The sequence below is a fragment of the Myotis nattereri genome (assembly GCF_964212035.1).
Source record: "Myotis nattereri genome assembly, chromosome: 17".
Taxonomy (NCBI): Eukaryota; Metazoa; Chordata; class Mammalia; order Chiroptera; family Vespertilionidae; genus Myotis; species Myotis nattereri.
Window position 1 is genome coordinate 23115665 of NC_138092.1, and position 17553 is coordinate 23133217.

The following is a 17553-nucleotide window of genomic DNA, read 5'->3' on the forward strand; positions in this document are numbered from 1 at the left end:
GTAATCCATGAAGTTAACACAGACATGAAGGTAGCTATGAAGCAGGCATTAAATTAAGGTGTTCCATGGATTGTTGCCATGAGCACATTAAGGAGCATGTGGTACTTTTGACTGCCAATCCAGACCCATTGCTCCTTGCTGGCTCCCTGAACTGACTTTGTTTGGGAAGTGAATGTCCCCAGCCTCGAAGGATGATTGCTCCATTCTTCTCTGCTAATGCTTACTCTTGCATTAGCAACTCAGTTCAGTCAGATTAATAAGTATAAAGTATATCAGAGAGATTCTAAGAAAGATTTTCCCATTAAAGAAGAACGCCCCTCTCTTCTCTCTCCCTTTCCTGCATTAATGTAAATAGGAGGGATTTGGAGCTGCTTGCAGTCACCCTGTATTAGCAAGGCCAGAAGTATGAGGATAAGAAAGAAGCCAACAAACTCAGAATGGTAAGTCCTTGGATGACATCATTAACTGCTGAACCAATCCTGTACCTTCCTATTTCTAAACTTCTAATTAAGACTGTTCACTTCCTTACTGTTTAAGCCACTTTTCACTGTTTTTTTTTTTTTTTTTTTTTTTTTTTTTTTTAGTACCCGGCTGGCAAGCATACTGATAAAGGATAATGGTACCTATCTTTTATTTCACACTCCTCAGCCTATTTTTTTTCCAAGATAGATCTTGATCAATGTAGGATGAGGTGCAGTGGTTGGGAAAGAATGAGAGAAGTAAACACCCAATGTAAATGGAAGGATTCAAAATTTCTCTAGCTATACTAAAAAAAATTTTTGAGGGAATAAGACAACATGAACTCAAACTTCCCCATATCATTTTCACAATCATATCATAAAAACTTAGCAAATTCTTAGGATGCAAAGAACGTTATTAAACATTTGCTTAAATTATAATAAGGGAATTATGTTACTTATAAAACATGTTATTTTTTAAAATATATTTTTATTGATTTCAGAGAGGAAGGGAGAGTGAGAGATGGAAACATCAATGATGAGAAAGAATCATCAGTTGGCTGCCTCCTGCACACCCTGCACTGGGGATCGAGCCCACAACCCGGACATATGCCCCTGACGGGAGTTGAACTCGGGACCCTTCAGTCCGCAGGCCAACGCTCTTTCCACTGAGCCAAACCAGCCAGGGCTAAAACATGTTATTTTTAAGTTATATGTACCTGCTCTATAGGATCTAGAATTCTATTTATAATGACTTGCAAGCTATTTATGGCCACTTGACATGACTTATAGCAAAAATTATGAAGTTTACTGCTATAAATTCTTAGGTGTCTAAAATTATAATAAATGTGATAAAAACCCAGGACTTATTGCTCCTAATGGAAAACAAAATGTGGTCTTAGAAAATTTAAAATATTGACTGCACCTTCACCTAAAGAAAGGAAGACAGAAAAACCCCGAAAACCTTTGCTTGCCATTGTCTTGTCCAGAATTAAGAACCTTTACAAGTGTGTTTGGGTAAAGGCTTTCTTTTTGGATAGTTTGGTTCAGAGTTTAGCAGCTAGCTCATGCTAAGAGTACAGGTATAATAAAGAACACAGGGTCTCTATATCCAGGGAAAGTTCTGCAGAAGTTGCCAGTGGCTGTTCCAACCACAGGGAAGGGAAGAGATGTCACGCAGGTGCAACTGAGCCACATGTCTGACACTTGCTCTAAGTAACCATGATTTTCAACTGCACACCAAGAAACAAACATTAGAAATTTTCAGATCACCACTTTACCCTGTGGAAATATCTTTATATTCTATCACAATAAAGCAAAATCAATCAAAAGCTCACTTAGAAGCGGTTCTTAAAAGTGGGTTCGTTCTTTCACATATACTCTGAAATCTTTTACATCATTCTTGAACCTGATGTATGCCTTTGTTTTTGGCTGTTGGTGCATACTATTGGTAGTGTCTGTAATGTGGTACAAAGTACTCTGCACACACTATGAAAAAATTTGTTGTTCAACTTTTCAGGCAAATCACCCTCAATATTTGCTTATGCATGTTAATTACCCACACATATCAATTTAAAGAGCTAAATTTCTCCTTTTCCATAAATTTACCTCAGTAAAGCATACCTATAAAAAAGTAAAAATCATGCTCCCATACAACTTTGACTGGCAGTGTGAACTGGTAAAATCTCCACGAAGAACAAACTGTTAATGCCTATCAGAAATCTAAAATGTAAGTTTATCACCTGGCCTTTCAATTACATTCCTAAACATCAATCTTAAGGAAAGACTTATAGATGTGAACAAAGATTAGGAAGCAATGTTTAATAAATGGTTTTTTAAAAAGAGAAAAATAAAGATAACCTGTAATTCTATCACCTAGAGAAATCTTTACTAGGATTTTGGTATGCCTTCTAGGCTTTTATGTATACATATACTCTTCATTTTTCTTTTAAAAATTTTTAAAAAATATACTTTTATTGATTTCAGAGAGGAAGGGAGGGAGATAGGAACAGCAATGATGAGAGAGACTCATTGATCAGCTGCCTCCTGCATGCCCCCCACTGGGGACTGAACCTACAACCCAGAATGTGCCCCGACTGGGAATAGAACCATGGCCTCCTGATTCATAGGTCGACGCTCAACCACTGAGCCTCGCCGACTGGGCAACATGATCATAATTTTTAATGGCTGCATTGCATTAAGACCAGAGGAGTTAAAATTCTAAAATTCAGAAAGAAACATGGATAATTTTAAAAAGATTGATAAAATAAATCGTACACAATCAAAACAATTAATTATAAGTCAATTCTTTATCTGGAATCCTAGGGGCCAGATGTGTTTTGGAATTCAGAGCTTTTGAATATTATAAATGTAAGGCAGTACATATGCTGCATACTAAAACATCCCAGGAGCATAGAGCAGCCTCCCACAATCATACACGTTGGTATTTCTATAGTGAATTTATGAATATTCAAATTACCTTGCTTCAATTTTGGTCAAGTCTGTTTCTGTTTTTCTGTATTTAAGTTCTGTGGATGGAGACTGACACTGCAATACAACCATTAAAAATGACGGTAGAGCTAGGAACAGAGCTTTTCCTGAATGCAGTCTTGTTACGAAATATATTAATGTATGCAGTATTTGTGTACATGAATAAAAAGCGAGAAAAATTATGTGTAAAATACATGCACAAGTGAAAAGTCTAGACGACAAAATACTAAAGGTTTCTCGAGGTGGTAGGACTATTAGGTTACTTATTCTCTGTCAAGTTTTCATTCTAATAAAGTTTTGAAATTAGTATTGTGTTGGACATATCATGACAGAAATGCATTTAAAGCCAATAAGTTCTACTAGCTATAACTCTAAAACTAGGAAAAATTCCACACGCAGACACTTTATAATTTCCTCTACTTGCAAACATAAACTCTCACTTTCCTCATCTAAAACATACACTTTCCCACACAACTTCTCTGAACAAGTCCCTGCAACATCCACGCTTTAATCCCCTTAGAACACCTCACTCTTACTTAGCATATTATGCCAGCATGTCCAAACTGCCAATTCTAAGAAGAGAGCTCCCAATGTTGGTCCAGACAGCTGTGATTTGGAATGTTTTCCCAACAGGACAATTAGTGCATGTATGTATAAATACAAGGAACAAGAAAGGACCTTTAGAACACAGATGTTATATGTAGAAAATACTTATATAAAATATTTAAGGACTTCCCTTAGTTCGAGATTATTCGTAGTACATTTTTAAACATCTTTTCCTGTTTTTATTTATTTCAGAGAGAGGAAGCGAGAGGGAAAGATAGAAACATCAATAATGAGAGATGGGGTTCGTCCGCGGGCTCTGAGTGGCCCATGCCCGGATGGCAGCAGTAGTTCTAGGGGCAGACAACATGGGCCCGGAGCGTATCTTCCCCAATCAGACTGAGGAACTAGGGCCGCACCAGGGCCCCACGGAAGGCACTGGGGATTGGAGCAGTGAGGAGCCTGTGGAAGAGCAGGAGGAACCCAGGGCAGGCCCAGCTGGCTACTCCTACCAGCCCCTGAACCAAGACCCTGAGCCCGAGGAGGTGGGGCTGGCGCCCGTGGGGGATGGAGAGGATGTAGTGGCGGACATCCAGGATCGGATCCAGGCCCTGGGGCTTCATTTGCCAGACCCACCATTAGAGAGCGAGGATGAAGATGAGGAGGGAGCTACAGCCTTGAGCAGCCACAGCTCTATTCCCATGGACCCAGAACATGTAGAGCTGGTGAAAAGGACAATGGCTGGAGTAAGCTTGCCTGCACCAGGGCTTCCTGCCTGGGCTCGGGAGATATCAGATGCCCAGTGGGATGACGTGGTACAGAAGGCTCTCCAAGCCCGGCAGGCATCCCCTGCCTGGAAGTGACCACCTTGAGAGCTGCCTTAGCTCCCTGCATTCCACTGGAACCAGGACAGGACTGAACACATCCCTGGTTGTAACGCCCATCTCCCTTCCATATCAAGGCAAATCAAACTTCTCAGAGACCCACTTTATTCAGTCTGTACATATGGTGACATCGGCCCAAGCCCAACCCACCATAGCATGTATCACTCTGGAGAATAAAGCACCCTATGTACACAGCCAAAAAAAAAAAAAAAAAAAAAAAGAGAGAGAGAGAGACAATTATCAATTGGCTGCCTCCTGCACACTCCCTACTGGGGATCAAGCCTGCAACCTGGGCATATGCAATGACCAGGAACTGAACGGAGACCTCCTGGTTCATGGGTCAAGGCTCAACCACTGAGCCACACCGGCTGGGTGTCCTTTGTACACTTTTGAAGTCAACATGTCTATTCATCAATGAAATGCTAATGGTGAATTGTACCTCTTGTGTTTTAAAGGTCCTTTTTGGCAACACTAAAACCTCATGTTACTCTAAGTTATACTATTTGTGAAATCCAAGGGTGGTAACTACTGTTTCAGAGGATGTCAATAAAAGCTCCTCCAGGAACAGAGCAGTACATAAGGCAGATAAGGTCAGGACATTCATGAGGCTTCCATTCTAGTGGGAGCTAGAAAGGAATTAAATATTTAGGAGAAGATCACAACGAGTACAAAAGTCCTGAGATGGGGATAAACCTTCAAGAAACAGCAAGTAGTCGCGTGAAGCTTAGGTGGAGCAAGTGGTATGGATATTATCTGCTAGGTGGATAAGACAGATCTGCCCCTTGCAACCTGTTCTAACTAATGGGTCCTTAGTTTGAATATTTTGTAAATTCCTAAATGAGAAGCACCCACATACATAATTTAGTATAAAAACATCTAGAAAGCCAAATATAAAATATTAGGGTACTGCCTGACTTCATGCTTATCTAGAGGCAAATTAAAATATCTGCATGAGAATATCAAACTGGAACTCTGGATAATCTATGGATTCTCTTTGGCTCCAAATATACAGAGATGCCTACTTTACGTTATTTTATAGAATTCTATTTTACACATCAATGATCGACAAAAGGAATAAAAATATCAACATCAAACATACCTTAGGTGAGATGATACTCTCCACACTGCTCTCTAAATTACACTCAAACACATGGGCTTTGGTTAGCTTCTTATCCCAATGGGCCGCTAGCCAAATTTTGGCCAGCGGCCCTCTTTTACTGAGGACAAAATGTGCGTAGAACATTGTTCTGGTTGACTATGAAACAGGAGAAAATCTGAAAAGGAAAAAAAGTTAATATAAATACCACTGAAGAATTGAAATATTTATCATGACCTATAACAAGTCTAAAAATAAAAGTTCCTATTTTTTTTTAGTATGAGAACTATTAAAGGATTGAATTTAGGATGCATCAAACACACACACACAAATACAACCTATTGCTTTATTTTAAGAGGGTAGAAAAAGACCCCAAAATATTAAAAGCTGAAGGGAAAGGGACAAAAGAGTCAAATTACACTCATGCCCTGCGGTCATCTTAAAAGTGCTGCTTTCTTTTAAAGTGAAACTATCATCATCAAACTGTCATTTTTGAAGTTCCTTCAAGTGTTAACTCCATTCCTATCCTGATTATTGACTGTGGAGAGAGTCTGCTTCTGACCAAAAACTGGAGAATATATTCTTCATGGCAAGGAAAGAATGTCCAAGGAGAAAAACACTCAGGCACAAATATTAATCAATGTGGAAATTTTCATTGTTAACCCCACCCCATTAAAAACTGAGATTCTCAGCTTTATACAATAATTAGTATCTCATGTACTAAGCATTTTATATTCCATCAAGCATAGACAAGTAGGTTGGCCCTCTGGTGAGTTCAGAACAGCTGAAGCTTAAAAAGGTAAAGTATTATATCTACAGTTTCCTAAACTTTAAAAATACTTGTTGACTCATAATTTAAAAACTAGATTCAGGACAATGATACAGTGTAATACTTATGACTGAAATAGTCGTAGCAGAAATACAAGTATGTTATTCACATTTCTTTCTTTCAGCAAGCTAATGTATTAATGCAGAAGAGAAAAAGGCAGCCTGAATATTCCAGCTTGATATATATCAACTGTGTAAATCGATATTTCCCTTATATTATTTATTTTCCCCTTTTCACTGATTTATAAAAGTCTATTTGCCAAGTAATTTCTATCTTTTTCTAAAATGTCCACAAGTAGAACAAGAAACATAAGTGATACTTTTACAGAAATAAACTCAAGCACAATCACAACGCATGAAAAGTACTTCAAAACCAGGACACTGATATTAGTACAACGTGTGCAATACTTCTTTGCCACGTGTGTGGATTTGTGTAACCATCCCCTAAGCACAAGATACAGAGTTATTTCATCATCACAGAGCTCTCCCTAACTCTATCTCTTGCCACCCCACTCCTTGTTTGGTACCATTCCTAAGCCCCAACAACTACCATTCTCTTTTTCATCTCTAATTTTGTCATTTTGAAAATGTTGCAGAAATTGGATTGTATAGTACATGACTTTTTGAATGGCTTTTAGTAGTATGTTCCTCCTCATTGCTGAGTAGCATTCCATGGGATGGATATACAACTTACTTAGCAATTCATCTCTTGAAGGACATTTTGGTTGTCTCCAGTTTTCAGCTATTGCAAATAAAACTGCTATAAATATTTGTGTATATAGACCCTTTGTGAGCATAAGTTTTCATTCCTCTGAGACAAATGTCCTAAAGTGTGATTTCTGTATAGCATGGGTAAGTGTATGTCTATTTTTTTAAAGAAACTTCAATACAACTCCTAGAAAAATCTTACTGAGATTTTTGTTATTGGTACTGATAGGAATTTTTTCTAAAATTATATGGGAAGGCAAAGGAACTAGAATAGCTAAAACTATTTTGAAAAAGAAGTATACCCAATTTCAAGACTTACTATAAATTAAAAAAAAAAACAAACTATAGGGAAAACCTTTGGTACCTAAAACTTGGTTAAGATTTTTTAGATATGACACCAAAAACATATCTCATGAGAAAAAAAATCTGATAAACCGTCTTTCATCAAATAAAAAATTTTGCTCTACAAAGGAGCTCACTGAGGATGCAAAAACAAGATATAGGGAGAAAAAAGTATTTGCAAACCCCATATAAGGCAGGGACCAGGATCTAGAATATATAAAAACCTCTCAAAACCAGACTTTAAAAAAAATCTACTTAGAAAACGAGCAAGAGAAGTTTCACAGAAGAGGATATACTGACGGCAAATAAGAACAAGAAAAGATGCTCAACACCAATATTAATTAGATTTCACTGCACACCTATTAAAAGAGCAAAAATAAAAATTAATGTTAACACGTGCTGACGAGGATACAGAGAAGAAGCACCTCTTATTCACTGCTAGTGTAATGTATAATTTCTTTTGAATTAGCTTAAAAAAGATCCAGAGTAAGTTAACGCTAATTTTCATGTTTTTAAAAAGAGACTAAATTTTAAAATTTTGCTTACTGTACTTTCAATTAAAAATTGCACCCATTCTTTCCAATGGTTTACAGAAAATGCACATTAGTTAAATGCCTCACAGGCAAGCGATTTCATGCCTGTCAACAATGTTTGGGAGGGTGGGGGTGCAAGAGTAATTTATAGTCAGGTTTGCCTCATCTCCATTTTCCATCATAGCAAAGGGTTCTAAAATTCTCTTTTGAACAGATGCTCTCAGGAGATCACTAATTCACACTTGGAAAATTTTCTCAAAAGAAAAAAAAGACAGTTTTCATCAATTGCCTATATTGTGAACTCTTTCAAATGTAGTTAAGAAAAGAACTAAGGAATAAGAATTCAGATCACTCTAAGGTAGAAGCACTAATAATACCTCAAGTGTATGTTATATCCCACTTTTAGCAATTTGTCATAATCAAAGACAGCTCCCTATGCTGCAAATCAATGTTTCTACTTGAAGCCTTAAAGTTTGTTAGCACAAAAATTAAGTTCCCTGTACAGCATTTTGTAGCAATCCAATATGGCAGTGTGTTCTTAGAAATAGTCACTATCATACAAGTCCCAAGTTTCACTACACAAGACAGTTGTACTCCAAGTAATTAGCTCCTAGAATACTGCCTGCCAAATGACAACTACTAAATTATGTACTTAATGAATAAGGAAATGAGATACACCAAGTGATCTAATAGTTGACATATGTAAATAATTCTGGAGATTTCAGAAATGAAAACTACTGGCACTTCTCAACAGGTGTCAGTAGTTCATGGCCAGCACTTCAGCTGCTAGTTAGAGTGCCATGCCTAAAATATCCCAGCTATGCAGAGGCAGAGATTCCTAAATAGATGCTTTCTTGTCATGGGATTTTTTTTTTTTGGGGGGGGGGAGGGGCGCGGGGGGTGAGGGAGTAACTAAAGCAGAGTGCTGCTAAAGTTATTTGGGGAAACAATTAGTAAGAGGAAAGCACCCTAATAACTCAAGGATGCCTGAGGTATGTGGTGGATCAACTATTGGCTTGTATCTAAAAAAGGAGAAAGTGTAATTATTGTTGCCTTTTAAACCATTTTCCCCCTTTAATAATACCAAACTTTAGCCAACCTTAAAACAAAAAAGTTGATTAATCTCCGCAGGTTTTGAAGATGGAAGAGTCGAAATTTTGCTAATCCTTTACAAAAGATCTTAGTAGAAAGCCAACATCCCAGAGCATAGTTCAGAAACTTATTTCTTAAATTCTTTCTAAAGCAGCAAATGACTTTTTCCAATTGATCCCAAAAAATGAATTTAAGTCTGGTGTGAAATGGCAAAAAGATAGTTTAGAACACATTCAGGAATGCAAAAAACCCCAGCATTTTCTTTAAAATCTTTTCAAAAAACCAAAATCAAATTACAGGTTATGTATCTACAATAACATTATAATATTTCATTCATCTGTTAGAAGCAAGGCAGGACGGTGATTGTATAAATTTGTATGACCTCTCTGAAGGGCAATTTGGCAACATCTTATGAAAATTTCAAACACTCATACTTTCTATTCAGAAACTGTACTGCCAGTAATAATGCCAAAGATATACGTACATAGAGATGTATAACAATAACGAATTTTTCAAATTTTACTAAAGCTCTAAGTATTTTATGTATCTATCCTCTTTACAACAACCCTATAAAGTAAATTTATACTGGCCCATTTTACAGACCATAAAACAAAGAAAATGAGATGATAATAAGTAACATGCCAAAGGTCACTAATGTTTAACATAAGCAGGACTTGAACTTCAGAACCCACACCTCTAACTGTAATACTATGTTGCCTTGCCAGCATGACTTTTAACAGCAAAAGATTAGGAATACAGTAACCTGCCTGGACAGTAATAACAGACTTCTAACAAATGAATACAGCCTTAAACAATGAAAGTATGTGTTAAAAAGAGGGCTCTCTATGTAAATTACCTGCACTTGCATAAGCAGGACGTATCTGCTGTACAAATGGAAGTGATGACACTGGTCACCTCTGGAAAGTGGGTCTGCTGGGAAAGCGAGGCTGACCCTTTTGTCCTATTTTTAAACCTTGGAACATACATATACATCACATTTTCAATGTAAAATTACATTGGGAGTCAAGACCACTCCATTAACTAGCAAGTTAAGCTGCTTAATCTGTGTAGTTCACTTTCCTTAACTATAAAAACCTGGAAGGTGGAAAGTCAATGGTTTACTACCCGTGGAAAACGTCAATACTAAGATAAGAATGGAACTCTCCCTTTGGGGTTTAGGAGAGGCTAGCGGAGAGGTTCAGGGACAGAAGGTGTTTCCAATCTGCACACTAGACTCTATAGTATAGAGCATTCTGTGAGCACGAGTTCTAAAATCAGTTCTAGGTTCAAATTCAGCTCCCTCCTTAGTTGTTTTATAATAGTTAGAATCTCAGCTTTCTCATCTATAAAATGGGGATATTTACCAAACTGGATTATGAGAATTAACTAGAACAGCATACCTAAGACAGCACCACTGTCAATGAAAATTTCAAAAAACAAAAAAAAATCACACAACATATACCAACCAGCATGACATTCCTAACAATTTTGACATGACATTTAAACAAAATATGTACTTCTCAAGAATTAGATGCTTCTCTTTTGTACCACACTGCAAAGATACAATTTCTCATAAGTAGGAATTTATCAGGAAAGAAATTCTCAACTCTAAGAATACTTTAAACATACCCCACTCTAAGTGGAGAACGTAATTCTAGAATACGTGAATGTGTTGCCTTTATACACACACACACACAAAAAGGCAAATGAAGGTCAGACTCTCCCAATGTAATTAATTCTGACGTGTGTGCAAAGAAAGCACTCACGGTTATGCACTTGCTGTCATCTCCGCTACCGACAACTGTCAAGTAAATCAATCAATGGCGATGGCGCATGCCTCATCAAGGTCTTGCTACAGAAACAACTGTTAGTTGCCTCCAACATTAAACAAAGAAACTTCAATGGCTCTACAACCCAGGAAAGCTTCTCCAGCCTGTCACCGAAATTCCTCTGACTCCCACAGCTCACTGGCACTTACATTCATTAAAAAAATAATAATAAAAATAAAAAATAACCACCCACCCACTACAGGAACACTCCTCCCCACCCCCCGAAACTGAGTACTTATTCCAAACCGTGTAACGGGAGCAAATATTAACTTTACCAGAAACCCTTAAACACCCAAGCGCGTTTCTGAACGCCGAGGGCAGCCTAAGAAAGCCCAACCAAGGCGGCCAGACGGACCCCCAGCATCTCCCCCTTTCCGACGGGCAGGCCCCGAGGCCGGCAGCACCGCCCGCCCGTGTCACGGCATCGCACACGGTTCGCACAGCCCCGCTCGGCGCGGAAAGGACCCCGGGCATGGGTCAGAGGCAGCACCTCCCGGGGCGCCTCCACCCCCTCCGCACCTTCATCATCAGAGAAGTCGGGGGGGGGGGGGGTTCTGCTCGTTTCCTAGGGATTCGCGTTTTCTATTGGGCTGCCCAGGACTCATTTCCCCGCGTTACATGTTTCGCGTAAAAAAGGGAGGGGGAGCAGCGGCAGCCTCCGGCCAGGGCCCCGCCGCGCCCGCGCGTCTCCGACCCCCGCAGCCGGCCCTCGGCGCTGACACCGCCGCCGCCCGGGGCCCGGGCCTCCCCGCCAGCCATTTTCGCCCGCGGAGTAGGCGGCCCGGTCCCGAGAGCGGGCTCGTTCAAACTCTCCCTCCGCGCCTCCAGGTGTCCCCGGGGCGATGCTGCTCCCCCAGGGACCCGCAGAGTAACGGCTTGGGGGGTCTTGGAACGGACCGGAACCCATGGTTACCGGGCGGGAGACGAGGCGGGCCTGGGCTGCGGGTCCCAGCTCAGGGCGGGCCGGGCGCAGGGGCCGGGGCGGGCGGCGCCGCCGCTCGGGGGCTCCCTGGGTGGCTGCCCGGCCAGCGTCTCGCGGCGCGGCGAGTGCCGCCTTCTCCCGCCCCCCCCCCCCCCGCCCCAGTCCAGCTCCCCGACGGCGAGACGGCGGCGAAGGGGTGGGTGGGGTGGGGGGGAGGGAGCCGGAGGGGAAGAAGGGGTCGGCGAGGATCTTACCTTGCTCTCCGCCGGGAGTCGGGCGGGCTGGGTGGCCTGGGGAGGGGAAAGGGGTCGGGGAGGGGGTGGGGGAAGGGGGGCGCCCCTGTGAGGTCTAGCTTCGCCGCAGCCCCCGCCGCCGCCGCAGCCGCCGCCTCCTTCCCGATTCACTCAAACAAACAAGATGGCTGCCGTTACGCCGCGGCTCTTCCTGCCGCCCAAATTCTCGGTTCAAATCGGCAGGATGTTTACGGTCAAAAAGGGCTCCTCTGCGCCTGCGCAGCCGGCGTCAGCCCCCGGCGGAGCGACGCAGGCGCAGTGACCGTTTCCTTTTCTGGAGAGCCCGCCTCCCGGGGGTACAGCCCCGTACTGAGCAGGCGCGAAGGTGGTTCTCTGAGGGTCTCGGAAAGGGGCTACGCGAGGAGGCCGCGCAAGCGCAGTTGCTCGCAAGTAAATTAATTAGTTTGGCTTGATTCCTGAGGTTGTTTTTAAAGGAAAGAACGGACGTTGTGCAATTTCGTGTACCACTCACACACAAAAATCATTTGAATGGTTCTGTAACGCCGAAGGTAACATAAAACCCCTAAACAAGTCCCATCAAATATAGGGGTTCATTCATTCAGTCAACCTATGTTTATACTTAGTGCATGGTCATCTCTCAACTGCATCATGTGAGAGCTGGGGTCTGGGATACAATGATGAATACAGCAGAGAGCGCACCTGTCTTCAGGAAGCCTGCGCGACCACTCCCCTCCCCTTCTATACAATCTCCCATAGCTCTAAGGCAGTGGTTCTCAACCTTCCTAATGCCGCGACCCTTTAATACAGTTCCTCATGTTGTGGTGACCCCCAACCACAAAATTATTTTCGTTGCTACTTCATAACTGTAACTTTGCTACTGTTACGAATCGTAATGCAAATATCTGATATGCAGGATATATGTTCATTGTTACAAACTGAACATAATTAAAGCATAGTGATTCATCACAAAAACAATATGTAATTACATGTGTTTTCCGATGGTCTTAGGCGACCCCTGTGAAAGGGTCGTTCGACCCCCAAAGAGGTCGTGACCCACAGGTTGAGAACCGCTGCTTTAGGGTTTTACCCCAAATGTTTAAGATAATACCGTGATCTAGCCCTTGCCTTCTGCTCCAGCTTCCTCTCTTGCCAACCATACTTCAGTCACCCTGCCTTTTATTTTTATTTTTAAAAATATATTTGTATTGATTTCAAAAAACGAAGGAGGCGGGAGAGATAGAAACATCAATGATGAGAGAGAATCACTGGTCCGCTGCCTCCTGCACACCCCACACTGGGGATCAAGCCCACAACCCGGCATGTGCCCCAACCAGGAATCTAACCCCGACCTCCTGATTCACAGGCTCAACCACTGGGCCACCCTGCCTTTTAAGCTGTCAAATGTACCATGGTCACTTGCTGTTCCCTGTGCTTAGAACAGTCTTGCATTTCCGTCCCCTCTCCTTTGTCTCTTAATCTCCCACATCTTAATTCAAAAGTCACTTTTTAAAAAATTCAAATATTTATTACATTTCAAAAATGTCTCTGGACTTGAAACACCTACATGCATAAATTGAAAGGGCATTCTAATTAGTAACACCCACACTATGTCCTTTTTGTGTTTTTTCTTCTTTTTTTCTTTATTGATTAAGGTATTAGATATGTGTCCTTATCCCCTCATTGTCCCCCCCACCCCCAGCCCCACCCGTGCCCTCACCCCCTAGTGTCTGTGTCCACTGGTTATGCTTATATGCATGCATACAAGTCCTTTGATTGATCTCTCCCCCTTCCCTCCACCCTCCCCTGCCTTCCCTCTGAGGTTTGACAGTCTGATCGATGCTTCTCTGTCTCTGGATCTGTCTTTGTTCATCAGTTCATTATATTCCACAAATTAGTGGGATCATGTGATATTTATCTTTCTCTGACTGACTTATTTCGCTTAGCATAATGCTCTCCAGGTCCATCCATGAGTCTTCCCTAATCCTCTGTGTTACTTAAGGTAACACTAGTAAAAAATGGTTCCCCCTCTACACACACATTTCAGGACTTAACAGAATGGCCCCCTCAATTACTGCCTGTATGACAATAAGTAGCTTTAGCTTCAGGTTTCTCCCCTGAGGGAGATGGGGAAGATTCAGGAATTAATACATGTGGAAGCATTTGGAATGGCCACTGGCAATTTGCATATAATCGAAATTATCTTTATTACTATTTTCACTGTCATTGTCACCATTATCCTCCTCTATAAATTTCTGTTCTCAGAGAACAGCACTCAGAACTAGACAAAATGCTCCTAACCACAGGAGAGAGTAAGGGTGTCTGTCACCTTTTGACGTGGACACCTATACTTGTAACCCAGCCCAATCAAGTGTTAGGTGTTTTTTTAACTGCCTGTTTTGTAATTTCTTAAAAGATGGAGGAATAATTTACTTCTCTGTCATAGTTTCTGAGTGCAGACACATCTTAAAGGAATATGCTGGGAAACAGACAGTTAAGCACATAGATTCCTCAGTGTGAATAGGCTCTTTGGGTTCAAATTCATCTCTTCTTCCTCCCTGCTGTTTTACCACATGTAATTTACCTCACATTTCTGGGCTTTGATTTTTTTTTTTAATCTGTAAAAACAGGGATAATACTTTTCATGATGGTTGAAAGAATTAAATGAGATCACATATACAAAGTACTTAGCATAGTGCCTGGAACTGAGTACTCAATAAATTGTGACTATTAGTCTGGTTCCTTCTACCTTCTGAATAATGAAATATTTGCAACAAGTTCTGGCAAATATTTATTAAATATTCAACTGTTAAGAACATCAGCAAATACCTGGATATTCCAAATACTCCTCTTAACTATACTTTGCTGTATTCCCATTTTGTAATCCTTCCTTGAAAAAGTTTTCCTCTCTTACTGTCTGTCTGTATCTCCTTACCTCTCTACCTCTATCTCTCTTTTTCCAATACTGAACTCCCAAGGAACTATTGCTTCTTTTCTCCTGAACCATTTATTCTTAACCAATAGCTCTCCACCTGAGCCCACCTTCCCTTTCATACAATAAAAAAAATTATCTTTATTGTTGAAAGCATTACAGATGTCCCTCTTTTCCTTTCCATTGCATTTTCTTTTTTTTTAATATTTAGGTATTTATGTGTGTTTTTTAAAAAATATATATTTTATTGATTTTTTTAAAGAGAGGAAGGAAGAGGGATAGAGAGTTAGAAACATCATGAGAGAGAAGCATCGATCAGCTACCTCCTGCACACCCCGCACTGGGGATGTGCCTGCAACCAAGGTACATCCCCTTGACTGGAATCGAACCCAGGACCCTTCAGTCCGCAGGCTGACGCTCTATCCACTGAGCCAAACCAGTCAGAGCTACCATTGCATTTTCATATAATTTCTTCACATACAACTTTAGTCCCCTCAATCTGCTGGATTTGGTTCTTTTGAACAAGGTATATATTCTGCTCTGGCTTAAAGTCCCATCCTGTCAACACAGTCATTCATCCCCTTGTACGAAAATGTTGAGTGAAGCTTTCTTGCTACATAATTTAGCTACAGTCAATATGTCCCTTACCTGGAGATACTTATTTAATGAATGTGCATTTGTAAATTTTAATGATCGTGAATCTGTTTGATTGAAACCATGGCAGGACAAACTCCAATTACAAATTTAATCTTCCTTCAGTTGAAAATGGTCTACTTTTCTGATTACTAAGTTGATGACCAGTATGATTTGGTTCAATCAATGTCTGAAAGTTGATACTGCACTGTCTTGAGTATATTTATAAAACAAGCATGTTCTTTCTATGTCTAATCATTCATGATCACACATATAATAAAACAGAGTTTTTGTGAGATAAAAACTTTGAGAAAGGTATGACCAACAAATAGTAGCAGAATTGTTTAATATTTACACAATTTTGTAGACTAGCTCTTCTAAATTGTCAAACCTTTAAAATAGAACATAAACATATACAGCAAGTAGGAGGGATTAGGTTGAGAGAGAAATCAGGGAAACGGTTTTGGTTTTTTTTAGGAATATTTCAATGTTAGTAATGTTGAGTATTAAGTATGTTACATCAGAATAAAAAATATTTAAATAAAGAAACATCAAAGTATAAAATATTTGTTGCATGAGGTTTCAAAAGTTGATTTTAAAAAGTCCAAAAAGAGTGAATAGCCTGTTTAAGATTTTGGGATAAGCAGGGAAAAATGGACAGTGATTGAAAAAAATAATAGGTTCTGGCTTCTCTTCTAATGACAACAGTCTTTTTTGTCCCTAAAAGGGATAGATATTTTTATATAAAAAGGAAATGAATTTCAAGAACAACAATCATAATACAAATGTTATACTCAGACACAGAAATGACATGAAGAAAGGGATTAAGGACAACACATCAATATTGAAATATCAATTCTTAATACAGAGGGTTTTGTAAGCCAGAGTGTTGAGTGTGTTTCCTTCCACGACCCGCGTGGAGTAGAGTTCGGTACCTGAAAGAGGAGCCGCACAACAAATGAGAGAAAAGACAAGAGATAATTTTGCAATATCGGAGGTCCAGGCGGGCAAGTCCAACTCAAGGAGAGGGACTTCCACTGTGCTCAGGCCTCACCAAGCTTTTTATAGTGAGCGGTAAACAAGGTAGTGGTTACCAAAGTTACACTTTTCTTGTGAGTTTCACTTGTTTACAACATGGTTATACTTCCTGCACTTCCTCAGCCCCTTAGCTTCCCAGATAAGATCTAGGGAGTGTTATAAGGTCAAGCCTAATTATGCTAAGAGGACTGTGCTCTCTAAGCTGGGAATTGTTTGTGACTTTGCCAGCAGGTCAGTCGGAGGCTTAACCCTATATCAGTTTCCCACACAGAGAAATGGTAGATTTCATACACAGTCAAATGCACCTGTGGTCTGAGTCAGGACTGTGAGAGGTTGCAAACATCCCTGTCAAGGCTGCATTACGGGTCAGCAAACAAAATCACCAGGCCCAGGAGCAGGCCCAGGGATGTTGCAGGAGCCTGGGCCACATCAGGCTATGCGTTTAAGAATGGAGGTGGACGTCTTGGCCACCATGAATAATGCTGCAGTGAACATAGGGGTACTCTCCACAAATAAAGACAGGGTGTCCCAGAAAATGTATGCACACTTTAACAGCTGATAGCAATTTTGAAAATGAAATGTATTTTAATGAACACTGCCTTTATAATTATTCAAAGTGTTTGTATATACTTTTTGGGACACCCTATATTTTTAATTTCTTTTTTTAGTAGACATGGAAACAACTGAAGTGTCCTTTGATAGATGATTGGATACAGAAGATGTGGTACATACACCACAATGGAATACTACTCAGCCACCAGAAAAGATGAAATACTGCCATTTGCAACAACATGGATGGATCTTGAGAATATCATGCTAAGCAAAATAATTCAGATGAAAATATAAGCCAAGAACCTTATGATTTTATGCTTATGTGGGATATAAAACTGAAAGCAACAAATAAGACAAGCAAACAAACAAAAACTTAAAGACACAGACGGTATGGTGGTTATCAGAGGGAAAGGGGGTTGCGG

At 40.5% G+C, this 17553-nt stretch overlaps 2 protein-coding genes across 3 annotated transcripts in view; one reads left to right on the top strand and one right to left on the bottom strand.

Moving 5' to 3' along the window:
- Nucleotides 1-12191, bottom strand: part of RAD21 (RAD21 cohesin complex component) — a 29346-nt gene extending 17155 nt beyond the window's left edge. Inside the window, exons 1-2 of one of the 2 annotated variants that reach the window (XM_081111576.1) lie at nucleotides 11980-12191; nucleotides 5475-5649 (exon numbers count right to left, since the gene is read on the bottom strand). In XM_081111576.1, coding sequence (XP_080967702.1) covers nucleotides 5475-5618 — 144 coding nt within the window. In that variant the 5' untranslated portion in view covers nucleotides 5619-5649; nucleotides 11980-12191. Of the gene's footprint in view, nucleotides 1-5474; nucleotides 5650-9830; nucleotides 10435-11979 lie in introns of those variants that run through there. The other variant, XM_081111577.1, reaches the window with a different exon arrangement.
- On the top strand, nucleotides 3810-4439 carry LOC308533544 (male-enhanced antigen 1). Its single transcript, XM_081111578.1, has one exon. The coding sequence runs from the start codon at nucleotides 3830-3832 to the stop codon at nucleotides 4352-4354; it is 525 nt and encodes a 174-aa protein (XP_080967704.1). The 5' UTR covers nucleotides 3810-3829; the 3' UTR covers nucleotides 4355-4439.
- Nucleotides 12192-17553: the final 5362 nt, after the last annotated feature.

Bases quoted from the DNA above. Each gene is read 5' to 3' on its own strand.
- LOC308533544 (XM_081111578.1), top strand. From the start codon at position 3,830: ATGGCAGCAGTAGTTCTAGGGGCAGACAACATGGGCCCGGAGCGTATC.